The sequence below is a fragment of the Sphaerodactylus townsendi genome, linkage group LG01 (assembly GCF_021028975.2).
Source record: "Sphaerodactylus townsendi isolate TG3544 linkage group LG01, MPM_Stown_v2.3, whole genome shotgun sequence".
Lineage (NCBI taxonomy): Eukaryota > Metazoa > Chordata > Lepidosauria > Squamata > Sphaerodactylidae > Sphaerodactylus > Sphaerodactylus townsendi.
Window position 1 is genome coordinate 172,973,589 of NC_059425.1, and position 27,165 is coordinate 173,000,753.

Consider the following 27,165-nt stretch of genomic DNA (forward strand, 5'->3'; position numbering starts at 1 on the left):
GAGCTGCTGACCACTGCAGCCCTCCCTCCCCGAAACATTCCCCCAAGCATGTTTTCTGCTCTTGGTATCGATTGTGTGCCATTTCACCTGGGTTAATCAGGAGTCCCCCCCCCCCCCCCCCGTGCCTGAACCACCCTACCCACCAAGCTAGGGACCCTCAGGGAAGAAAAGTGAACGCTTCCATAGTTCCAGAACACACTTCATTTTTTATTTGTGTAGTTTCAAAACCCTTTTTTGAAGAACAGTTTTTCCCCATGTACTGACCTGACCCTGGATATGAGAATGAAAAGTGCCTGCACAGATAGGAGACCACAACCAAAACATTAAGAGGCAGGAGCAAGAAGTAAGCTAGGGTAAAGCGATCAATGGCCATGTTTCCAACCCCACCAATTTACAGCCATTTCCCACAGTAGGAGCAAGTGTCATTGGCCCTCGCTCATGTGTAGGTAGGTGGCCAGAGCGTCTCGCACAGCCCTGCGCTCCATAAGATTGGTCTCATCATGGGGGTTGTATTGCCTCCTTTCCTGTGCCCTCACTAAAATCTCCCGCTGTTCTTCCAACTTCATCATCAGTGCTCCACCCCGGGCCTTGCTCTCTGGAGCATCATGACCCTCACTATCACATATCTTGTGCAGCACAACATATGCTTCCACGACCGGGTTGACACTGTGGGGCCTCACCTGGAACCTCATAAGAAGGCAACGCCACCTGACCTTCAGTCTCCCAAATGCCCGCTCCACCACATTTCTTGCCCGAGAAAGTCTGTAATTAAAGTTATGCTCCCTCACATCATGTAGGGGAGCATACGTCTTCACAAGCCACCTCCTCATGGGAAATGCACCATCAGCTAGAACTAGCGGTGGAACAGTGACCCCCTCCACGGTTAGTGTCGGATTCCCTGAAATAAACACACCCCTGTCCATGGTGTGGGTGAAGTGGCATTCCCTGAAGATGTGGGCATCATGGCTCCTGCCTGGGTGTCCAACCTCAACTTCGAAGAACCATCCCTTGTGGTCGCAGACTTCCATCAGGACAGCGGAGACAAAGTTTTTCTGATTCACATACTGCCCCGGCACATCAAAACTATTCCTGATGGGAGTATAGCATCCATCCATGCCTCCCACATACTGGGAGAAGCCCAGCTGGGCAAATCCTGCCATGACCTGTTGAGAAAAGCATTAGAAAGCATCACTCCACAGAACAAAAAGTGCCACGCGGGATAGGAGTGCTCGACATGTGTGCACAGGGACACTGAGGAGGGGCAGCCATGAACTCATACACGAGTTTACTGACACCAAAAACATAAAGCGAGAAGTGGCTCGATACACACAGTCTCTGCACAAAGGGGCCACTCCAGCTGGACACCAGAATCCACGTACCTGTTTCACATTATCCGTGAAACTGACCACCCTCCTGAAGATCACGACCCTCATGGCCAGGCAGAATTCATGCACGGTTTCTGCGACAGTTGCCAGGCTGACACCAAACTGCTGTTTCACCTTGCGGAAACTGTTCGGGCTGGCCAGATACCAGATATCCAAACCGACTATCATCTCCACGGGGAATGCCGTCCACATGTTGGTGTCCTGGCGCTGAAGATGGGGTTAAGGCTGTTCATTATCTCATGAAGGTCTTCCTTGTCTTGTTTCTCAGCCATTCCTCATCATCCCAACAAGCCATGACACAGTTTTGCCACCAGTCCTTGCTCCTGTGTGGATAAACCCAGTAACAAGGGCACTCGGGGACGGTCGCCAGGGCAAACCATGCCCACCTGCAATGTCTCCTCAGTGCAGCGACTGAAGAGATGCCCAGGCCAACTCTTCCTGGTAGCTGGCACACACCGCAAAGGGCACTGTGCATGAGATTGAGGAGGTGCGCCACCAGCACCACAAACACACCCAGCAGCTGTGCCACCTTTTGATCCAAATCCATGCTCAGTAGGTTCAGATCTCCCGGCTCACAAAATGTGCTCCTACCTGAAAACCGCAGAGGAAGTGAAATGGCAGGTGCCAGGAATTCAAAAGGCAGGGCGGAGACGTTCATTCAAGCTGCCCTCCCCAAAACAACAGCCAATCAGAATGCGGGACACTGGGGATGTTTGCGTGCGCACGGATACGCTTGCGGTGTAAATACAATGGCAGGCTCTTGCGAAACAAACTGGAGTATTTCCTCCCGGTCTTCACTCGATTCTTTCACAGAAACGGGCAGTCATGCGAAGGGAGAAACCAGGATAAAATAGACTCAGGTTGTAAGATACTGATTGTAACCCGGTATAATTGTGCTGTGCAAAAACGGCCTCAGTTGATCAGACACTAGAATAGCATCACACTGGTGTTTGGGGGGAATTAGGCTGCAGTCTAATTGTGTGGGGCTTGAATATATGAGCCTCACCAGTCCAGCAGTGCTAAAACCAGACACCTTTTCCAAAGCCGAAAGAGCTGTTCTGTTTTTTCTACATTTCTCTTGTCCAAGGCCTTTTGATGGGGAAAGTGTTAGACAGTGATAGAGATTTGTTAGGCTCCTGATGGTCAATTTCCAAGTAAGTATGAGGAGTATTTCCTCTTTGTTTTCTAACCCTTTGCTGCCTTGATTAACATAAAAAAACTTTAAACTCTCGATTAAAATATTTAGAATCTTCAGTTATATTCCTGGTTAATTAAATTCTTGTGCCACATGTTTGTGATGGAAAGAACTACCCTGTTTCCCCGAAAATAAGACAGTGTCTTATATTAACTTTTGCTCCCAAAGATGCGCTGTCTTATTTTCAGGGGATGTCTTATTTTTCTGTGTTCTGTTCGTCGGGCATGGTTCCAAACAAAAACTTTGCTATGCCTTACTTTTGGGAGATGCCTTATATTTTGCACTTCAGCAAAACCTCTACTACATCTTATTTTCAGGGGATGTCTTACATTTGGGAAAACAGGGTATCAAACTTCCTTACTTCTGTCCTACAGACCTCTCAGTGGACTTCTTTCATGGCAATGTACAAAGATTTTGTTAGGCTTATTTTCACCGAGCAATTAAATGGCTGCCTGTTCCTTCGGGATGCCGTACAAATTGTGCATTATGTGTAAAAGTGCGGTTTCCACTTTCTGTGACACGGTTGGTTAGTTTTGCAATCTTAAGGGGATATAGGGTTACAAGTTCTGACAGTGAGTACTAATTGACACAGAAAGATTTATGTCCCTGTGCAGTCTCTTAAAATCTTGTAAATCAAGAAAGAAATTGATATGTTTGTGTAGTCTGATTATGGCACGTAAGTGGCCGTGGCGGTTTGTTCTGTCAGCTGCCCAGAATGAATCCCATAATAGGTTAATGCTGTACAAAAACATAACGTTCTGAAAAAGATAGCAGTATCTGTGCTGAAGCAGCTCCCGGTTGCTGCCATATAATCTGAATTTTGCACCTGTCCGCGTGCATAGAAAATGGAAAATATTTGTGGTCCCTGGCTTCCTTTTAGTGGAACAAGTGATAATTATGATAGGAACTTTTTAAAAAATGGTAGCAGAATGTTTAGTCTGCCTAGTCTGTTCTTGTCAAGTTAGTTTTGTGGTTAGCATGTACTGAAGAGGGTGTAGCCTTTGAATTTGAGACAATATGTAGTGTAATGTTAATAAGATATTGTTGAAGTAGAGTCTGGATCTGCAGGTGTTAGGTTAAGATGGCCTTGAATTCATTTAGGGCTGTGTTAGTTTTTTTTTTAAAATCACATGCCAGTGTTCTTTGTTGTTGAACATCAGAAAAAGACTGTGTTACAAAGTGGAGGGTTTGGCAAAACCTTTTTTTTTACATTCATTCTCTACCACCTGCAGAATTCTCTGTCAGTGGTCATTTATGGGTCATCCACTCATAGTCTGAAATATTTTATTCAGCGATATCAACCACGCAGAGATTGTTTAGTTAGCTGAGAGGTTCTTAAACCTTGTTGAGCCAGGAATTGCTGAGATTTTGAGAATGGGTGTCTTGACAGGAGGGGTCAATCACAACATGGCTGCTTTGGGGAGGTAGAATTGGTTCATTGTTTAATGAAAGAGATGTTTCATTTTGAAAGACTGGGGAGGGTTTGCAACCTGTGTGCACATGGGAAGCAGTTATTAAGTCTAGAGGCATAAAAATTATGTCTATAGCCGATCTGAGGATACATAGTTGTGACATGCTTGCTTGGAATGAGCTTGATGTTTTGCTGAACAGGGAGCAACCTGTTGTGTCTTCCCCCTCTACCATTCCAGACCATTTGAATCTTATTCCCATTAACCAAACAGTTATTGGGGGATCAGTGGGGTACTTCTGCTTTTGAGTTGGGTATCATGGATCTAGAGCAGGGGTAGGGAACCTGCGGCTCTTCAGCCCTTGCACTGTGGCTCCACGAGCTGAGCCGCCGGCCCCATCCTTGCCCGCCCTGCAGGCAGCAGGGCGGGCGCACCAACTGCCCACGGTCGGCTGGGCCGTGCCGCGGGCTTCCCCTCTCGCCCACCCCGTTGGAGCGGGGTGGGCGCTTTCCCTTCGGCTTCATCCTTGCCCGCCCTACAGGCAGCAGGGCGGGCGCATCCATGCGCTTCTCAGAATGAGTGGAGTAAAAGGTAAAAAAACCCAATATATGTAGTGTTATCTTTATTTTAAATGTCAAAAATTATTGCTGCTCCAAGTGTTTTCTTTTCCCGTGGAAAACGGGTCCAAATGGCTTTTTGAGTGTTAAAGGTTCCCTACCCCTGATCTAGAGATTGCTCTGGACCAGGGGTCTGCAACCTGCGGCTCTCCAGATGTTCACAGACTACAATTCCCATCAGCCTCTGCCAGCATGACCAATTGGCCATGCTGGCAGGGGTTTATGGGAATTGTAGTCCATGAACATCTGGAAAGCCGCAGGTTGCAGACCCCTGCTCTGGATGGTACAGCTATTACTGTGGAACAATTCTGAGTGGTTCTTTTCATTCACATATTTCTGAAACTACATGTGAGGCTTCTGTCATCACCAAATCCTTATAAATAGAAAACCAGTATTTTTTTTGTGGTTGGGGGGCAATCAATGCTAAGGGATCTGAACTGACTTGAGACCTGATGTCTTGCCAACTGCTGTATCTGTCATTCATATTGTATCAAGAAACATGTTCCAGGTCACTTTTCTGTGTTTGGTTGCGCAAGAGCTTCTGAACATTTACAGCAAAACGTAGAATTATTAAACAAAACTCAGATTTATCTAAAAAGTAACAGTCATTTAGGCATTGACTATTCATTGCAATATGCTGGGCTTTAAAGTGCAATCAATATTCTATAGCAGGGGTCACCAACATGTTTGTCCAGCAAGACTTTGGGTTGGTTATTGGAGATAGGATTGGCTGTTCAGATTTTTAAAAATGTTGCTTGGGCAGCAGCTGCCCCCACAGTCCAACTGTGTGTGTTTCTGAAATTATGCTGTGGCAGCCATTTTGTGGCTGCATCCACCATGCTGTGCCCGATTTCCAAGTGTGCCCGCAGGCTCAGAAAGGTTGGGGACTCCTGGTCTGTAGAAATCCTCCGCAGAAATCAGTGTTGCTTTTCGCAGCCATACATTAGGCATGCAAACATGGGGTGAACAATAGCCACAGTCAATAGCCACAGTAAGACAAAGTCTTTTGCACTATTTCCTAAGATTCCTCATTGCAGTAGATCAGCCTATGGAATTTTTTATGGTGAAAGATTTCATATGAGAGGGAGCTAATCACTACTAGCCTTTTCATTTATTTATTTCATTTATACTCATCCCATCTTTCTCTCCCATACTGACCCAAAGCAGCTTACATTGTTTTTCTCAAACATACCCAGGAAGTAGTTTAGGCTGAGAGTGCCACTGGCCCAAGGTCACTCATCAGGCTTCCATGGTGGAGCAGGGATATAAATCTGGATCTCCTAGATCCTGGTGAGATACTCTAACCACTACCCAGGGCTGTCTATGTTATCCGTTTTGCAGTGCTGTGGATATCAGTCAGTTATATATGCATGTTACAATGAAACATGGAGGACACCAGAAAAAGTCACTAAGAAAAATCTGAATGAAAGTGTTTTGTTGATATGTGAAACACTCAGTCTTCATTTTTTCTGTACATTTTTACGGCTGGTGATAGCTTCACCAGCGCAATCCAAAACAAAATGGAATAATGGCTAAAAGCTGAGGTAGCATTGGGAGCTGAGAGAAAAGGCTTTTGACCCAGAGGGTTCCAGTTCAACTCTCCTCTCCCACACACATCTCCTCTGCAGAAATCAAAATATTTGTAAAATGTTTTCAACCCCCCCTCCCCCCTCCCCCCTCCCCCACAATGTTTGTCCACACTCGCCCCCTTGAAAGGATTCATGGCTGCCATTAGGTGTTGTTTGCTTTTTTAAATATTATTTGTTGAATTGATGCTTCAGTGTTTGTTGTAGTTCTTTGTAGCTCGTATAACTGATGCTTCAAAGATTTACTCCCCCCTCTCCCCATTAAATTAAAAAAAAGCACACGGAAATGATGAAAATAAACAGGCAAGGCAAATGGAGTGAGTTCACCAACGTGATAAAATGGTGACAAGGAGGAAGTTCACTAGCGCTTCTACGTTCCCAGATGCAGAGAATTCACTGGAGATGAAGAAAACTTCATGTTTATCAAAATTCTCTCCCAGGGTGCCTTCCACTGGCCAGAGAAATAACTTCTTGTCATGTAGTACTGTTGGCCAAACTTAGTTGTCGATGGATTGGGATACTTTGAATTACTGTGAATATAATTTATCGTAGAAACTAAAATGTTTAAGTTTTTAATTTGTGGTCTGCTTACTCATAAGCCGCACTTTCAGCCTGTGTAAGCAACCAAGTGTCCAAACATTTTTGTGTTGCTGTTGGAAAGCAGGCTTCTGCTAGCTTCCATTATAAAGTCTTCGTTTCAGCTATTAACTTTGGATTATTGAACTGTTTTGGCCTGTTCAGTGCCAGTTTTGCTTCACCACAAGAGAAGGGATGCTTGTGAAGTCTGAAGGAAATTAGTCTGTTTTTTTGAAATGCACAAGCTGTTAACATTTTTAAAATTTTTCTTCATCTCTCAAAATCTTATTGCCACTTCCGTCTTTCCATCTAATAAAGTCACCATGGAAACTTATACTTGTTATATGCTGCTGGAACAGCACGACATGAATAGCTTTTGTGATGGGTACTCTTACATTCTGCTTCCATGGATGTTGAGGGGGGTGCTTTGACCTATATAGTGTCCTCTTGCACAATGTCTTGACGTCTTGAACTTAGAAAACAAGGTCTTGCTTCTGTTAGCTATAGGCTACTTCCTAGGTTATGGTTTCCTGTCACAAGATCCACTCAAGCAAATCACTCCTGTATCTGGAAAATGTCGTTCCAGGCTGATCCTAGTCTCAATAGAGCAGTGGTTCTCAACCTTCCTAATGCCGCGACCCTTTAATACAATTCCTCATGTTGTGGTGACCCCCAACCCTAACATTTATCAATTTTACAGATAGAGAACACTGAAGCAGAGAGTCTTAGGCGACCCCTGTGAAAGGGTCATTCAACCCCCAAAGGGGTCATGACCCACAGGTTGAGAACCGCTGCAATAGAGGCTTTCCATCCATTTTTATTTGTGAAACTAATGTCTGCTTTAATACAGTTTCTTTTTAATTTGGAGGGAGGGGGTTGGTCACTCTGATCATATATGGGCACCAAGTTGGTTCACAATATATGTTTGGAAGTACAAAATCAGACACCTTTAAAACAATTCATGATAGATAAAAGAGAGAATCACTTTCCCCCAGCAGCACCAATAGCATCGCCCAAGTCCAAATGGAAGGTATTCTGCAACAGGTGGACCTTTCAGCCAAGTCCACAAAGTCTGTCAGAAATGAAGACCCACTCAGCGCACATGGAAGATCTTCTACAATGTAGAGTGGAAACTGAAAAGGCCCTTTCTTGGGTCCCAGCCAGACTTGCTTCAGAAAGCTCCCCTTGCCTGGATATCAAGTTGTGGTTTGGTCAGTAGGGGATGAAGGTTGTTCTTAAGGCCACTTAGGGTGTCACCAATTAAACATACCACCTCATATTGGCAGGAACTGATGGGAATCGTAGTCCATGAACATATGGGGCACCAGAGTTGGGACACCCCTGATTCAAACTGTCCTTTCAGAGATCCTATGTCTCTTCCTCCTAATTCCTTCTTGGCCTCAGGTATTTACCTGAAATTATTAGCCTATACACCTGTATAAGTTATAAGGGCCATATCTCACCAGCTTTAAACACTGTATACTATGTGTTGGTTCACATCCAGCTCAGTTCGAAATACTGGCCTTGATGGTCTTCTCAGAACCAAACTAGCGTACCCAATGGAACATCTCATCATATGTGAGCCTACCCACCAGCTAAGTTCACCAGAGCTCTTTTCTTTGTGCCCCCCTTTTTCACAGGCTAAGCTTCTGAACATGAGATTCTAGGGCTTTTCTGTAGTGGCACCCAAGCTCTGGAACTCACTCCCTACAGGAGCTCACCTTGTGCCAAAGGTACATGCTTATAGGCTGTAAGACCTGGGTCCCCGATGTGATGCCCATTGGCACCATCATGCCCACCAAATGTTTTTCGCAAGAGGGCAGGACCAGGAGGGCCTTCACTCAACTTTTACTCAGCAGGGCTTGTTATTGGCTATTGGAGATATGATTAGCTATGCATATTTTTCAAAAGCTGCTTCAGTAGCAGTTGGTGCCACAGCATAGGGATCTTCACTGCATGTTTAAAGGTGAGCTCTCCATATACAAGAAAATACGATATATTCATTTTATAGGGCATTGTGATTAAACATACCTTGCTGCGTGATATTTTGTGGATGTCTCTGTCTACTGTGGAATCTATTTTGAAGTTGTGTCCACCCTAACATATCAGGATTCCAAAGATGCCTGTAGGTTCAAAAAAGATTTGAACCCCTGCTATAGGTGAAGAAGTTTGTATTCCCCCAGGCCCTTTAGATTTTCTTCCCCTTGGAAGTGTTGTTATAACTTTTATCCATTTGTCCTGCTATTAACCTATAGTTCTTTTAATAAGCTTCTCCTGGCTTTATGGTAGTTGTACTAGGCATTTAAGAGTTTTCTAAATGTACAAGTGCAGTTTTTAATAAATTTATTATGTTTTTCTGTTTGCTGCTGTTTTTGTCCCTTTTCTCTATTGTGCTTATAATTTTCGTTATTTGTATGTTGCCTTGTAGGCATTTACATTGGAAAAGAGGGGATACATGTAAATCAGTAATAATAGACAATTCTCTTTGGAAAAATGTTGGGGAGCTATCACTAAGATTCATTCTAGTTATAATGCAAAGGATATTTGAGAACTCTTTTTAAAGACTTGGATCTGTGTATTCATAACTTTGGCATACTGTTTCAGCTAGTAATTTATGGATCTGACTAATTTTTAAAATGTTTTTAGTGGTTTTGAGATCAGAGTAGTCCAGAAAATCATGATTCAGCCAAATTCTATCTGTCAGGCAACTTCTGGATGCACTGAAGCAACTTACAAAATTGTTGTTAGCAAATCAAATAAAAACACTAGCAATGGACTATAAAAAATGAATAGCCGTAGCAACAATAAGTAACATACTAGTACAACAAAATAACAGTAAAGGCACAGTAAGCTAAAGGTGACAGGGCAGTAAAAATACATACTCCAAATTAAATTTCCCTTAAGGACTCCCAACAGATTATAAAGTTGCTAGCAGCAAAGCCCATTGCAGGGGAGATGCAGTGGGCCCTAGCAAAGGGTCGAAGAGGAAGCATTTCCCCCCGCAATGGGCTTGGGGAAAGGGCCAGGTGGGCAAGTGAGTAATAATATGGAGGGAGGGTCGAAAGGTGTGGATGGGGGGAAGGTGGAATTGGAAGGGGGAGGCAGGGACTCTCTGCCAGGTGCTTGGGCACCCTGCTGGCTACTCAGGGGTGGGGGGAGGCTCAGCCAGGCACTCGGGGAGGGGGAATTGAGGGGCCCAGCAAATAACCAATGGGGGTGCAGGACACAGGGCTTTGGTCCGTGTGTGTCCTGCACAGTAATTAGCTAAGGGTTTGTCATTGTTTCGTTCGAACCCATAGCCAATTGTTAGATAAAAGATATGCCTGAAAGCTATGATAGACTAAGTTAAAAGCCTGGATAATTTATTTTAAAAATTAAGGCCATAACCTTTCTATGCAGAGCATAGAAATTCAACTCCGATAATTCCTTGGGAGTTCCTTAGAGGTATTCATCTGCTGAAGTTTCAACTGAAGCTTAGGCATGTAAGAGAAAACTGGCAAGTATGGAGTTTGTTTCATTCTTTTACTTGGTGTTGAATATGCAGCCTGAACTGATCCAACCTCTACTAAAGTACTTCCTATTGATGAATTTATTTTGTGTCGAGAACAGAGGTTAAAGAATTGGGTGGCTGGTCCTAAATGCGCTGGAATGCTTTGGATCCAAGCAGCGGACTCTTAGGATACTTGACAAAACACTTCTGGGAAGGAGTGGGATTTCAAAAGTAGTTTATGGAATGACATTTGAGTGAGAAGGTGGACCTGTTGTTAGATCGGGAGAGGGAGCGGGTTTAAGGATCAAGTAAGCCTTTGTTGATGTTATCCATTCAGTCATTCTCGACCCTTGGCGACCCGATATGCAAGCTCTTTCTACATTTTTCTATTAAGTGCTGCTTCCTTCAGCTGGTTGATGCTCATGCCTGTATCAGCTTTTATGGTATCCAGCCATCGTGTTCTTTGGCATCCAGGTCTTCTCCCGCCATTGACAAGTCTGAGCATCATAGATTTTTCTAGCAAATTTGATCACATCACATGACCAAAGTATGTAAGTCTGAGCCTGGTTATTTTCCCTTCTTGTGATGTATCTGGTTTTATGAGGCTCAAGACTTCTGCGTTTGTCACCCTAGCTGTCCACGGTATGCACAGTAGTTTTCGGCAACACCACAACTCAAAAGTGTCTGTTCTTCTTCTGTCAGCTTTCTTTATAGTCCAGCTTTCACACCCATACATGGTTATGGGGAAGATGATGGCTTGGACAAGCCTGTGCTTGGTTTTGATGCTGATGTCTCTGCTTTTCCAAATTTTATCTATGCTAAGCACTAGTAAAGTAGCTCTCTGGATCAGGCTCATGTATTTATTTAAGGTAGTATCATTTGGATCTAAAGGTTGCTGATTTTTTTTCCATTCAGAGTCTAAGGAATTCTTAATTTACATGTCTAACTCTGCATCAGTATTCTATGATAGTACTGTGCAGTTAATTTCATGTGCCGTGTTGTGTGGTGCTTATCTATGATGGTATGTTAGTAATCTAAACACCCGGAGAGGATAAGACTGTGGGTTTTCCCCCTCTCAGAAGCAGTACAACTTTTTATAGTTTTGAAACTTAAAGCATTGTTTTCTGTGAAAAAAAGCCCCTTGTAATTTATCTTTTTTCTTTGTTTTTTCCAAAGAGCAAGGCTTAGATCACATAGCAGAAAATATCCTGTCCTACCTTGATGCCAGGTCGCTCTGTGCAGCAGAACTGGTTTGTAAGGAGTGGCAACGAGTTATTTCCGAAGGCATGCTATGGAAGAAGCTTATTGAGCGAATGGTACGAACTGATCCGCTCTGGAAAGGGCTTTCCGAAAGAAGGGGCTGGTATGTATCTGTATAAAAACCTGCATGCAGTCTTTCGTAAGACTTAGGCGGTCAACCAAAAACACACCGGGAACATTTAGATTTGTCAGTACTGGTTAGCAGCTTAAACTCTTAGGACTGTACCCAATGGTGCTGTTCTTCAACCTAAGTTCCATTCAGCTAGAGCAGTGGTTCTCAACCTTCCTAATGCCGCGACCCTTTAATACAGTTCCTCATGTTGTGGTGACCTCCAACCCTAACATTTATCCATTTTACAGATGGAGAATACTGATGCAAAGAGTCTTAGGCGACCCCTGTGAAAGGGTCATTCGACCCCCAAAGGGGTCACGAACCCCAGGTTGAGAACTGCTGAGCTAAAGGAAGGGTGGAGGTGATTTCTACAGATCCCATCCCCTATAGGCCCCTCAGCCCCATACCGTTCATGGGAGGTCCCCTTACCTCAGGAGAACTGGGCTGAGTGGGCTACACTGGAAGGAAAAATTTAACAGCTACTATTTGGTTTTAACTTTGGTGTTTACAGTGTCTCTGAATGCGAAATGTAACTTTTTAATTGCTTCTCTCTCTCTTTCTTAAGGGATCAGTACCTGTTTAAAAACAGACCGACAGATGGCCCTCCCAATTCATTTTACAGGTCACTGTACCCAAAGATAATTCAAGATATAGAGGTATGCTTTTGACAGCCACCTTTTAAGTTGCGTTGTGCCTGAAGCTGCATTTTCATGAAATTTTAGTACTTCAGTACATTTGTAAAGTTTTCTACTGACCTTTAAATGAAGAAGTGACACCCAATTCAGGAAGGTTGCTGTGGAATTATTTAAACAGAATTCCGAGAATCATCTGCTTTGGAATCAGAATTTAAGTCTCAAACAATTACCAGATTGTATTGTAAAATTGTAAAATTACCGGACAGTATTGTAAAATGCAGAGGAGCGAGAATAGGAAAGAGATCAAGGCTTGTATCATAAAAAAACAAGATACACAATGAAATTGTAGGGAACAAGCTAGCTGCAGTTCAGAGTCAGTACATGGGACTGTCTTTGGACCTGTTCCATTTATTGCAAGGGAACTGAGACCTGTGGATTGTCTAAGACTTTCAAGGCCGGATTCAACTAGTTGTTGTGGGTTTTCCAGGCTGTGTGGCCGTGGTCTGGTAAATCTTGTTCCTAACGTTTTGCTTGCATCTATGGCTGGCATCTTCAGAGGTTTTTCACAGAGAGAAGTGATACACCTCTGAAGATGCCAGCCACAGATGCAGGCAAAACATTAGGAACAAGATCTACCAGATCTCGGCCACACAGCCCGGAAAACCCACAGCAACCAGTTGAGACCTTTGGGTCTATTTTGTTGCTTTGTCTTCCAGCATGACCACATCTGGCAGAGGTCTCTGACTCCAGGTACTTAGCTCTACTATGAACAGAACAAACCAGAGCTTAGACTTTTTGCAACTCCCTTCCTTAGTTATGACTATTTACGTAGAACACAGGAGAACTAGTTCAGTCCTTTGAACCTGCCCAGAGCCAAGTAGCCATTTCTGTTTAAAATGTTTTTAAATCACATTAGGATGTCAGAGCATCAGATCTCTTCTTTGGGGTTTTATTAGAATATCATTAAAACAACTCACATCATATTGCTATTGCGAATATATTGTTGATCTGGGTACACAGGACTCATCATTCAAAACGAGTGTTTCTGTTCAGTTCTATGCTTCTCTGGTGATAAAAAGCCCTGAGGGGAACAGCTACTTAGTGATGTGATGATTAAAAAGGGGAAGGGAGAACAATGTGCACCCCCCTGTAAGCTCTTTAGAGGAGGGGCGGGATTAAATATGCAAGAGGTATAGATTTGGCATTTCTGTCCTCAGCTCAGGGAACATCTGTCTTTCGCTGCTGCCCCAGAGATTGCTGTTACTTGCCACATTTGAATGTTTGATTATTTGATTTCATTTGTCCCCTGCTTTTCTCTGTACCAGGGGATCTAAAGCAGTTTAAAACACTTGAAATTGAAACCTATGTGTATATGTGTTTATATATGTGTATAGGGGTGTCGTCGCGTCGCGTCGCGATGCGTCGTCTTGCGTCGTCGTCGCGTCGCGTCGCGTCGTCGCGTCGCGTCGCGTCGCGTCGCGTCGCGTCGTGCAATAGGCTTGAAGAATATAACATTTAAGATAATTAAATAAAAGTTCTGCTTTGCGAAAAATTGGGAACATGTGACGACACTTTAAAACACTTCTCTTCTTGTGAAGTGTAGGCTCGGCTGAGAGAGCAAGAATGAGTAAACATTTTGTGGCAGCGTGGGCACTAATGTGGCTTCTTAATCCTAGTCCAACACTAAGTACTATCACACAGGCTATGAGGCCAGATTTAAGGCATGGGGATGTTGATTGGTGGGGTCGGCAACCAGTAATATTCTGTCATGTTGTGTTCACAGGTCTTTTCTGAAAGACCTCTTATCATTTATATTTACAACTTTTTTTCTGCGACCCCTTCCTAAAATAATGTGCTTGTGAATCATATTCTTGAGGTGTCTTCATTATCTTAGGTATATGCATTTGAGGATATATTTAATACTAATAATTTGAATGCTTTCAGTGAGATTTTTTTTTTATCCTTCAGTCCTCGTGTTATAAAAAGATGTAGGGGTCAAACCCCAGTTATGACATAACTTGGGGGGAAAAGATATATTTTATAGCAGCTACCCTGGGTTAATTTGAAGAACAGTAAACTCTCCTTCTACTGGTTGTTCTGGAAGCAGTTCCAAAAGTCTTTTTGCCATAATTGGCTGCTCTGATTTCTTCCTTGAGACGCTTAGTTCTCATATCTGTCCAGAGCACATTTACAAATTTGCATAAACATGCCTTAAAGCAAACCCCAATTTGCAATAGCCTGCATTTACAGCCCCTTCAAACAGTGAACTGCAGCTTACCGAAATTATTTGTACTGTATTTTCTTTAATTGATATTCTAAGTTTGGGCAAACTGTTTCAGAATCCACTTGGAAGCCAGGCCAAAGTCTCTTGCCTTTGTTAGAAATCCACTGGCAAACGAGTGTGAAAACTTCTCTTTATCTGACTCTAGTACCTCACAGCCTGGTTTTGCTAAATGTTTTGCAAACTGCTGAAACATCAAAGGGGAAATGGTGCCTTTTCTTGCTGGGGAACTCCTTTAGACCAAGGGATGCCAACACTCAGGACCTCCATGAGAACCTCAAGATTGACCTTCTGAGAAGGCACTCTTCCAGTTCAATATTAGGGCAATAACAAAATAGCATCCTTCCTGCCTGCTCTTGAGAGGTGCAAATTGTCAATCTCCAATTTCCTTCAGTGGTTCATCACTTGTGGGTCAAGTCATCACATCAGATTACCTTCCTCTGTATTATTCACTAAGATTGGCATGGACTCCCTTCCTCTCATTCACTTGCTGGCCAATCCAGAAAGATGTTAGCCCTCTGGAAAGCTCTGGAAAGAAGATTGAGGGCGCTGTTGTGTTTTCTATGTGGAGCCAGCATGGTATAGTGGTTAAGAGCAGGTGCACTCTAATCTGGAGAACCGGGTTTGATTCCCTGCTCTGCCACTTGAGCTGTGGAGGCTTATCTGGTGAACAAGATTAGTTTGTGCACTCCACATGCCAGCTGGGTGACCTTGGGCTAGTCACAGTTCTTCTGAGCTCTCTCTCAGCCCCACCCACCCCACAGGGTGTTTGCTGTAAGGGGGGAAGAGAAAGGAGTTTGTAAGTCCCTTTGAGTCTCCTTACAGGAGAGAAAGGGGGGATATAAATCCAACTCTTTCTTTAGAGAATGCAGACGATATGGCTGGACATCCTGCTTTTTCTCCAAGTTGGAAGAAGCCAATGTGGCAAAGGCGGTTTTGTAAAAATGATGCAAGGCAAATTTTCTGCTTTCCAGCTTTTAAAATACCACATACATTTCTGATTTTCCTTTTATAGTGGGTGTATACATATGCACACAACTCTTTTATAAGAGCACTGAGTCTTTGGAGGCCTTTAATACTCAAAGTAGTGAAGACACTTTCCACTTTTTATCTGAAAAAATGGTAGCAGAAGGGTGTGTGTGTGTTTGTTTAGATTTTTAAGCATCTGGGTCCTTGGCTGGGTCAGGATGGAAAACTCTCTGCATGTGGTTGGGACCTCCATCACAGAACCCAAAAGTAAAAACCAAGAACAACCCTTTTCATTCCTTTAGGAAACTGAAAGAAGTTTATAAATTATGACTCGGGCCTGTTTCGTTGAATCCTGGCATTGTTAACGAGATCCATCGTTTTTCAACAAGTTCTCAAAGCGGTCGAGTTAACTTCAGATACCACCTGGATCCATTGTACTGTCCTACCAGATTTAACTGCCTTAGGAACGTCCCGTAAAGGCAAGACTAGTTTTGGGTTTGTCCCAGGAAATTTTATTTAGGTTTGCAAAACTTGTTTTTGTGGAAATCTGATTTTTGGTTCAGTTAATCATGTGCTTGGACACGGTCCCAAAATATTGGTAGTACAATTTGACTCTTATTAGCAGACTGTGTGAACAGGCAGGTTGCCAGGTGGGCTGCCGATCCCCCCCTCCCACCCCAAACTCCAAATCCCTGGGCCTTTTCCACATCATCTGTGATGCCAGGCCAACTGCTTAGCTATTCGTTTCGAATTAGTACAGATGTAATTTATTCCTCGTGAGCCGTTAGGAAGAATATTTTCTGCTTTCATATCTGAAAATCCACGGAAGCTGCCTTCTATTGAAATGCTTTCTGGTTTCCTTTTAAATTAATATTTTTTTCTCCCTAAAAGTTTCCTTTTGTTGGCCGGGGACGGGAGGGACTGAGGCTGTGAACCATCGAGTGGACTCTTGTGTTTTCACTCCCAAGTAGGAGGAAGGATTTCAAAAGGTTTTGTCCTGATTTCCTCACTTGAAAGGAGACACGATAAACAGTGGAAACTTTCCATACAGGTACAACTGTTGGAATGGTGAGAGAAATGGAAGCTACAGTAGACTTGCCACCTTGTGCATAAATTGCTGAGTGGGTGTTGTGATGGACAGGAGGCCCTTTGGTGCCTGAAGATGAAACAGCCAATCATCTGTTAGTGCCCGAGCCTATTTGAATGCTGCTCTAACATCCAATCACTTTTTAGAGCATTGACTGAATGGGCGGGAGGGGGGGGTGTGTGGTGTGGTGTCTGTGTAGTACTGGCCGTTCTGGCATTAGCAGGAGAGCTGATGGACAGAATGCAGCTCAGCCTCAGAAGACATGCAGGGTTGAGGTCAGCTTAGGGTTCCAGGCTTCCATGTATCACCTAGATCAGGGGTAGGGAACCTGCGGCTCTCCAGATGTTCAGGAACTACAATTCCCATCAGCCCCTACCAGCATGGCCAATTGGCCATGCTGACAGAGGCTGATAGAGGTGCTAATTCCCTAGGCTATCTGGAAAACATGATTCCTGACCTAGATCCATGGTGGCGAACCTTTGGCACTCCAGATGTTATGGACTACAATTCCCATCAGCCCCTGCCAGCATGCCAATTGGCCATGCTGGCAGGGGCTGATGGGAATTGTAGTCCATAACATCTGGAGTGCCAAAGGTTCACCACCACGGACCTAGATATATAAGATCAGTTCCCCTGGAGAAAATGGCTGCTTTGGAGGGTGAACACTGTGGCATTGTACTCGGCTGAAGTCTTACCCCAGCCTCCTCCCCCACAAAATCCAGGTATTTCCCAGTCCGGAGCTGGTAACTCTAGATCAGCGGTTCTCAACCTGTGGGTCGCGACCCCTTTGGGGGTCGAATGACCCTTTCACAGGGGTCGCCTAAGACCATCGGAAATATGTGTCCGATGGTCTTAGACGACCGAGACATCAATAATTTTATGGGTGGGGGTCACCACAACATGAGGAACTGTATTAAAGGGTCACGGCATTAGGAAGGTTGAGAACCACTGCTCTAGATCACCTGTACCTCAGGAAGAGGACAAAGTGACCCTTTAGCGGGTCTGTTTCTGGTGATGAGCAGCACTATAATCATTTAGCCTGAGTCTTGGGAGAGGGTGGACTGATGTAGCTAGAATGCCTGAATGTGAAGGGCCTAATCTTGTATTCGGGGTTGAGAACCTCCTCAGAAACAATCTGTTTCTCCAGGACGGCCCTCAATGATAGCAGGCAAAATCGTTACCCAGCCTCGAAGCCTGTGAACATAAGAACAAGCCAGCTGGATCAGACCAGAGTCCATCTAGTCCAGCTCTCTCGCAGTGGCCCACTAGGTGCCTTTGGGATCTCACATACAGGATGTGAAAGCAATGGCCTTCTGCGGCTGTTGCTCCAGAGCACCTGGTCTCCCGAGGCATTTGCAATCTCAGATCAAGGAGGATCAAGATTGGTAGCCATAGATTGACATCTCCTCCATAAATCTGTCCAAGCCCCTTTTAAAACTATCCAGGTTAGTGGCCATCACCACCTCCTGTGGCAGCATATTCCAAACACCAATCACACGTTGCGTGAAGAAGTGTTTCCTTTTATTAGTCCTAATTCTTCCCCCCAGCATTTTCAATGAATGCCCCCTGGTTCTAGTATTGTGAGAAAGAGAGAAAAATTTCTCTCTGTCAACATTTTCTACCCCATGCATAATTTTATAGACTTCAATCGTATCCCCCCTCAGACGTCTCCTCTCCAAACTAAAGAGTCCCAAATGCTGCAGCCTCTCCTCATAGGGAAGGTGCTCCAATCCCTCAATCATCCTCGTTGCCCTTCTCTGCACTTTTTCTATCTCTTCAATATCCTTTTTGAGATGTGGCGACCAGAACTGAACACGGTACTCCAAGTGCGGTTGCACCACTGCTTTATATAAGGGCATGACAATCTTTGCAGTTTTATTATCAATTCCTTTCCTAATTATTAGGAAATAATTCACAATTATGTTGTGAACTGAAAAGCAACAGTATATTTTAAACTTTGTTAAAGCCATATCTAGTGAACAAGAGTAAATGTCTCAGCCAAGTGGTAAAGTTTTTGTAGACATATAAATGATCATACTGAGGTTGTCTTGAGCTCTGGAAAGAGCATTCAAATAGAAGTGTAACTTCGGTTCACTACAATCAGAACAGTTTACCCCACACTAAAAAATTTACCAAGGCAATCCAAATTCTGTCCCACGAAAAGCTGAGTTCTCTGACAAGGATAAATTATGCATGTTTGCATTACATTATCATTTTTACTTCTCACAGCCTGTCATTCTGGTAGAGAGGCAAGGAGTTTTGTGTAAGGTACCAAAGACCTTTCTCCATATCTTAATGGAAGATGAAGCTTGCCCTGAGGCCCCAAGCCATTTTTGATCTTCAGGGTCATAACCAGCACCTTGAAATGAGATTTGAAATCAGTGGCATGGTAGTCAGTGTGGTTTAGCAAGAAGTTTCTTAATATTCTCTGGATCCAGAAAGAGTGTGAATGCCCTTTGTAGCAAGGTTCAGACATCATTAACCAAAAGTTTCCTGTCAAGCGGTATCCTGTATGTAACCAGGCACAAGACCAGACCAGGAGAGAGCCTCTTGCTCCTAGATCACCCACACTGTGATATGTCAGCAACTGTCTTATCTGGGTTCAAATTGACCCCATTGAAAACCCTCATCCATCCCTTAAAACTTTACGTGGAATGAAGCAGTTTGCATAACATGACCTCTGTGGCATCATAATCTGCACTCATCTCTTTAAAAAAAACCCAGCAGAATTAGAGCTGAAGGCAACTCATTTTGTCCCAATAACTAAACTGTGTTGTACGTCTTCTTCCTCATTATTTGTGCTTTGCTGTCTCTTACCCACCTTCATTTTTTTCCGGATTACTGTGGTTAGTGTTGCGTCTGCACTGATTCACTCATTGGTAGGGATGGAAAGTGCCATCGAGTTGTAGCCAATTTATGGTGACCCTGTAAGGTTTTCAAGGCAAGAGAAGAACATTGCCTACCTCTGCAGTGATTTCCCATCCAAGGTCAATCTTGCTTAGCTTCCAAGATCTGACAAGAGCAGGTTAACCTGGGCAGTCCAGGTCCGGCCAGTGTGTTCATTAGCCATAGATAATTTATTTCCTTACTTATTCAAATGACTGTTGTGGGTTTTCTGGGCTGTGTGCCTATGGTCTGTCTGTTTTTGCTCACATCTGTGGCTGGCATCTTCAGAGGCCTATAAATAAATATTTATTTAAATCAATATTTATTCAAATATTTATTTTCCCCCTTTCCTGTTGGCTCGCCACACCACACTTGATCAGAAGTGAGTTTGCAAACTGCGATTTGGTGCTAACCATGATTAGCAGACGTATAAAGGTGACATTCGCCATGGTTATCTCCAAGACTGAACGCAGTGGGAGAAACCTTCACTAGAGGACAGCGAACAAGCCAGCTAGTTGGGCCTACGGTTTGGCAGTCGGGCAGCGTTATATCTGCATCGGGTCTGCAGATATTATGGGAAATTTCACATGGCAAATAACTAGACTGGGTTTGCAAAGGCTGCAGTCAACAGACCCCCTTTTCTGCTGGCCCTCCAAAGTGCCTACCCACTCAGCTATATTTAGTTCTTTAGAACCTCGTTTCTTTGTACTCCCATCTGTTTTTATTCCTGCCAATTTCTGTGCAGCTGTATATTTTTTTGTATACTGTGGCTATTTTCCCAGCGTACTGGCAGTTGACGTACAAGAAGGGATTTTACAAATTCTCCAAAATATTAAATATTTTCCCACAGTAGCAATACCACATAACGTCTCTCTGAAATTGCATCTACCCACGGAATTAAACTGCGCACCTGCACGGGCAGTACTGGTTTGCAGCACTCTGGCCTAGTGATGAATAGCTCTGCTTGCTTTGATTTGGAGCCCACATTTGCTTCTGGTAACTTTATAGAAGGAGCTTAAAATGTGAAAATTGCACCAAATGGGAAGCAAGTTTCTCCCCTAAATGTGTAGGTAGAATTGTTTTGATTAGCATTTTATTTGGTGAAACAGGCTGCTGCGTACAGTACTTCCAAGAATTAGCGGCAGTCGGAAACTTGTATACAGAATCAAGTAATACTGCTTTGGAGGGGGAGCGTAACCCAGTACCCATAAACAAAGATTAGTAAATGTATTGAGAACAACAGAATCTTTCAGGACTATTTTCAACCCATTAACCCACAGAGGTTCAAGTGTAAGATGATGTCCATCGCTAGGTAAGAAAAGAAAAGCTTCCTGTTTAGTCGACTGTTCCTTTCCTGGAATGCGCACTAATTGACTTAAAAGGTAGTCGTTGGCAACTAAATAAAAGTTTTATGCTACCTAAGAGCATAATTGGTCGCCGCTAGCACAGAAATCTGTTTATGAGCCTGTGCTGACTCCAGCCGGAGCTCTAAAGCTTTATGGTTAGAATGGAGAAAGCAGCAGGTTTCAGAATGCTCTTCTGCCAAGAAGTTTGTTTTCTGCAAGAGGAAGTGGCGCCATTTGACGAGGCCCTGCTCCCAAGCCCTTATTCTCTACCCACTGTAAAGATGCAAAGGCAGTCAGTGGTAAAGCAGGTGACAACAAGAGACGGGGCTTTTTCAGGGGTGGCACCTCATCCTTGGAAAGCCCTCCCTTGGGAGACTTTTCTGACCCCTGCTTTGCTGAATTGTAGGTACCAGATGAAAACAATTCCTTTTCCTGCATTTTTAGCTGTTTTTTGGGGGGGGAGAGGGGTTCTAGCCTAGTACCTGCTCAGTGAATGCTATATTAGGCTGCTGCATACAGGATTTATACCATTTTTATGTTCCCCCTCCTTGGACTTTTTACTTGTTCTATTGCTGATTTCAATATTGATAACTTTGTTTTTGTGATTTTACTGTGTTAACCTTGTAAACTGACTTGATTTAGTGTAATGGTTAAGAGCAGTGGGCTCTAATCTGGAGAACCAGGTTTGATTCCCCACTCCTCCACATGAGCGGCAGACTCTAATTTGATGAACCGGGTTTGTTTCCTCACTCCTACATTCCTGCTGGATGACCCTGAGCTAGTGACAGTTCTCTCCAAAATCTCAGCCCCACCTACCTCACAAGGTGTCTTTTGTGGGAAGGGAAGGTGATTTGTAAGCCACTTTGAGCCTCCTTTAAAGGTAGAGAAAAGCAGGGTATAAAACCAACTCCTCTTCTTGAGAAGGGGTCTAGAGGCGGCATATAATTCCCTGACTCAAGTAACTATTAACACAGGAACAACGTTGTAGAAGCTACTTGTAAGATAGATGCTGTGTTGATAATGTTGTTTTGTGGAGAAGTGTAGAGAGGTCTCTTTGGGGGAGTCTTAAAAAAGAAAGGAATGTAACCTTAATGTGCAACACAGTGGATATAATGGGAAGCCAGGGAGTTCCAGGAGTGAGGAGTAGAATTGGTCGATACCAGCCAGAGTAGTTCCAATTCGGATCCGGACCAGATTCGGATCAATGGGCCGAATTCCAAACCTTGCAGATTTGGACTGCCCTGAATCTGTGAGAACGTCCAAGAAATTCGGATACATTTTTATTTTTTGTGTGTTTTTTCACATTTTGGCCTGCAGGGGGGCATTTGTAGATGTATCGCCACCAAAATTTCAGGGTATCATCAGGAGACTGTTCTGATGATACCCCCCAAGTTTGGTGCAGTTTGGTTCAGGGGGGCCAAAGTTATGGACCCCCAAAAGGGGTGCCCCTATCCCCCATTCTTTCCAATGGGAGCTAAGGAGATGCAGGCACCCCCAGAAATTTGCCCAAGATTCTTTGTTCTGCAGTGACTTAGCTGCATTGCTGTCAATAGGGAATTTCTGGTAGAGGGCTGTGGGGTGCACATTTCTGAAGGTACAGTTACAAAACTTTCAGGGTATCTTCAGGAGAGTCTCTGGATGACACCATCCACGTTTGGGGGACTTTGCTTCAGGGGGTTCAATTCTATGGGACCCAAAAAAGATCTCAGCCCCACCCACCTCACAGGGTGTTTGTTGTTGGGGGTGGGGATGGGAAAGGAGATTGTAAGCTCCTTTGAGTCTCCTTACAGGAGCGAAAGGGGGGTATAAATCCAAACTCTCTTCTCTTCTAGATACTCCCTGAGCCCACCTCATCCTGGCAATGCTTGGCTCATTGGGGAAATAGTGGTTTTAACCATAGCTGGGATGAGAACATTTGTAAACAGACAGCCTTCTGTCAAATGAGAGTTCTGTTTCAAAAACAGTATTAGGTTCTATAATGCAGATATGCAGCTGTACTCAGGAAGAAGGTCACAAAGTGATTCCCAATGTGATGCTTGTGGGTGCCATGGGACCAACCGGTGTCTTCCCTGGCACCCACTTGTTTCGTAGGGAAATCCCTCCCTCAAAGCAAAAAGTCAGTCCTGGTTTTATTCTATCACGTTGGAGCAGGCAGTGCACCAGAAGGGCACAGCAGTCCACTCAGAGTACCTTCCCAGAAAAAGCTGTCTGCATTGTAAGAACCTCCTAATATTTTGTGATTGCCCCCACCATGGCACTACTTCATGATACCTACTCACTATTGCTTGGAAAAGTTGAGGAAAGCAGTATAAGAGGAAGAGCCAACGTGAGACGGATAGACTCAAATCAAGGAAGCTGGACCCCTCAGTTCACAAGACCTGAGAGAGGATGTACAGGAGGTTGTTAATTCACCCGGTGACCATAAGTCAGAAGCGACCTGGTGGCGCTTAACACACGCACAGTCAGTGTCCTCCAAATCTTAGAACATAGGTGTCAAACTTGCGGCCTTCCAGATGTTATGGACTACAGTTCCCATCACCCCCTGCCAGCATCATGTTGGCAGGGGATGATGGGAACTGTAGTCCATAACATATGGAGTTTGACACCTGTGTCTTAGAAGTATCCACATGCTCAGCAACATTTGTAACTCCTGCGTAATAAGTGAACAGTCTTGGACGTTAAGACGACAGATTAAAAACATTTTTAACTTCTTGGTGGCAAGAAATTGAAACGTTTTTGTATCATGAATAACATAGATAACATAGATTATTGCATGACGTATTCTTAGCTAAGATAATTCGTTCCCTCCCCCTTTTTTATGTGACTGAGAAGTTGATTGTGTAAAACATTTTTTCCTCACTGGATTTTTTTTCTTTACTGTTACGCATTTGCCTTCTGGTGTTTTATCAAACGACATTAAACTGTTTTTTAAAAAAGGACTGTCTTGTTACGTCACGTTTACCAGGTTTGTTCTCTTGCAGACTATAGAGTCTAACTGGCGATGCGGAAGGCACAACTTGCAAAGAATCCAGTGCCGATCTGAAAACAGTAAAGGGGTTTACTGCTTACAGTACGACGATGAGAAGATCATCAGTGGCCTTCGAGACAACTCCATCAAGGTAGCAAAGGGCTTTCTTATCTCTCCATTTTGCCTGGAAGGCAGATCCCCAGAACTCAGGCACTCTGGCATGGCTGGCTGCATTTTCCAAAGAGATTTTCCTGTCTTGTTTTTGCTGTGGTGAGATTTCTCATCTGTTCCTGGGTGACAGCAGAACATTTGCTTGTTTGCAGTAGACAAACTCTCGGGGTCTTGTAGGATACCTGGAATACAAAATCCTGGCTATCTTATCTCAGTTGTGTTCCGCTTATATCAGAATTTTGAAAGCAGATGATAAAGGAACTGCTATAATTTAAAAACTGTCAGATTATGCCAGAGGTTTGAAACTTGATGCTTAGAACCCACCTCCTTTATTTCATCGCTACGCCTCTAATGGGAAGGGGGGGGGGCTATGTCAAAGAAGGAAAAAGAAGAAGATTGGGCCCAGGAGACATTACCAAGTACTAAACCAGGGGTCTGCAACCTGCAGCTCTCCAGATGTTCATGGACTACAAATCCCATCAGCCCCTGCCAATTGGCCATTCTGGCAGGGGCTGATGGAAATTGTAGTCCATTAACATCTGGAGAGCTGCAGGTTGCAGATCCCTGTACTAGACATTTAAAAGTCTGGAAAAGGTAGCTGAAAAACACACGCAGTTGTGCAGCCTGAAGGGTCACCTTTTTGTCACTGACAAACTCTTTCAGCTTTGACACTAGTGCGGAAATGTCACACGTATTGCCACGAGATAGTCTTTTTGTCCCATATCAGTCTTACCGTTTCCCAGTCTCACTGCATTTCAAGTTGTGGGGCTGTCTTCTTCCCACATCACCACAGCTACACATGGTTCCTGCTCTTTTCAAAAGATGCAAGGTGCAGAAACAAACAAACAAAACAACAGATGTTCTGGTTTGTTCAGTCTAACCTATGCCACCACACTGATGGAAATCTGGGTGGACTAAAAGGTTTGGGCACCTCAAGCTAGGTTCTGAAGCCAGAATCCTATCAAGAGGGAGGAGACCTCTGAAACCCAGGGCTAGGAGGCAATATCAGGGAACATCAGGGTCTTGACTTTTCTGCCCTGTTTGTTGGTCTCCCAGTGCAGCTGGCAGGCCACAGTGTAACACAGGATGCTGAACCATGTGGACCACAGTCTGATCCAGGAGGGCTCATCTTGTGATCCAGTGCTAGTTTGTTAAGAAAAAGAAGGAGAAGAGTTTGGATTTATACCCCCGCCCCCGCCTGTAAGGAGATTCAAAGGGGCTTACAATCTCCTATTCCTCCCCCCCCACCCACAACAAACACCCTGTGAGGTGGATGGGGCTGAGAGAGCTCCGAGGAACTGTGACTAGCCCAAGGGCACTCAGCTAACATGTGTTGGAGTGCACAAGCGAATCTGGTTCACCAGATAAGCCTCCACAGCTCAAACGGCAGAGCAGGGAATCAAACCCGGTTCTCCAGATTAGAGTTCACCTGCTCTTAACCACTACACCACACTGGCTCTCTTAAACAGGGTTAGTCTCAACTGTGGTTTCAGTTTCTTCCACTGATAGGAAAACAATAACTACAGTAGAGGTCTCACTGTTAGCATTTGGAAGGGCCAGGTTCGAATCTTCACTCATGCCATGGAAGCTTGCTGGGTGTCCTTGGGCCGATCGCAGTCTTTCAGCCTGACCTGCCTTACAGGAGAAGGGTGTAAAGCCACTTTGAGTTCCCAATGGGGAGAAAGGCAGGGTATAAATTAAACAAAATAGTTCCCTGTGCCCCATCTCACAGGGACTACCCAAGAACAATTCACATTTATTGGACTAGACTTGGGAGTGGGGGAGAAAGCAAAGTTTTTGCCCTAGTATTTCCCACAGCACCCCCCGTTCACACAGTCTCTGGCAGTATTCTCCTCTGTTACTGCTTGGCAGTGTTTCTGTTCAGTAAAGTGCATTTAATGCAATTCGTTTGTCTGTTGGTTTTAAGAACGGAAACTGGTGGTGGGGCCCGTGGACCCTTTTAGGGCTGGGTTTGAGAATCAGTGTGTGCGAATATGTGTCAAGTGTTTGGTTGGTGGGTAGTTTTGCACGGAGCGAAAAACCCACCAAGGCGTTTAAGGGGTGGGGGAAGGGGGCAGACAAAATACCTGCTGCAGGTGACACGTATGTTGGGAGCGTTTGGTTGCACTTGTCTGTAGGTGATGCGTGGAATTCAGCAGCAGGAATTTCTTTTGGGGGGGGGGATTCTTTTGTTAGCCTGCGTGAGGGGAGATTCCTCATTTAGTAGCCAACTACCCTTTTGAGAGCCACCAAAATTTCCCAGTGGGAGCTTCCCCACCCTTTTTTTTTTAGTGATAAACAAGTCGGTGATGAAAGGCTTTGCCATAAGTTGGGTGCCACACGGCAGGATGGGATAGCAGCCAGGTGAGGGAAGTGGGGCGTTGAGTGACCGTGCTGAAGTCAGACTGTGCATAGATTAGCCAGGATTTGGTGATCCTCTGCAGACTAATTCCTGATTTCAGTTAAGTCAGCTGAAACAAAGCCATGGTCTTTCATCACATCTGAACCGACCTAGTCAAACCAACTCTCCTGGCGAAAAGGGACTGGAGGTTCATAGCTTTATGGCAGACAGAAAGAAATTGACCCCACATTTAACTCAGTCACTTCTTCTTGTGTTTGACAGGTTTGGGATAAAACAGGACTGGAGTGTTTGAAAGTCTTAACGGGACATACCGGCTCTGTCCTCTGCCTGCAGTACGATGAAAGAGTCATTGTAACTGGGTCTTCGGATTCCACTGTGAGGTAAGCATTCGTATAGGGATCGGGACTGAAATCATGGAGACGCTCAGCCAAAGGTTATCCTGGCAGGGGCAACCGGGACCCAACTGGGCTGATGGTTTCCTCTCTTTCCAAAAGTTACAAGGTGTAAAAACAGACAAAACATGGCAGTCGGCGGTAAGTGGAGCCAGAAACGATGGCAGGTGGAACCAACTAGTTCTGGTTTTGCCCAGTTGTGTATAGTTTTGTGCAACTATACTTAGAAACGTTTAAGCACCACAGTACAGTTTCTTAACTGATCTTTGTGAAAGTGCCTAATGCCTCCTCTCTTCTTGTGGCTGTTCACAACAACAGAAGCTCTGTCCAATGCAGGAGGGAAATCTTGCCATCCCTTCCTTTTTTCTGAAATCTGCTGCTCAACACACTAATCCGAGAAGTTTGAAGGACAAAGGAGAATATGAGCACTGAAGGTCT

The 27,165-nt window shown here is 44.3% G+C and overlaps 1 protein-coding gene across 4 annotated transcripts in view; it reads left to right on the forward strand.

Moving 5' to 3' along the window:
• Nucleotides 1-27,165, forward strand: part of FBXW11 (F-box and WD repeat domain containing 11) — a 145,651-nt gene that overhangs the window by 102,462 nt on the left and 16,024 nt on the right. For all 4 annotated transcript variants that reach the window (XM_048500028.1, XM_048500044.1, XM_048500020.1 and 1 more), the window contains 4 exons: nt 11,435-11,621; nt 12,196-12,286; nt 23,816-23,953; nt 26,597-26,715. In XM_048500028.1, coding sequence (XP_048355985.1) covers nt 11,435-11,621; nt 12,196-12,286; nt 23,816-23,953; nt 26,597-26,715 — 535 coding nt within the window. The remainder of the gene's footprint in view (nt 1-11,434; nt 11,622-12,195; nt 12,287-23,815; nt 23,954-26,596; nt 26,716-27,165) is intronic.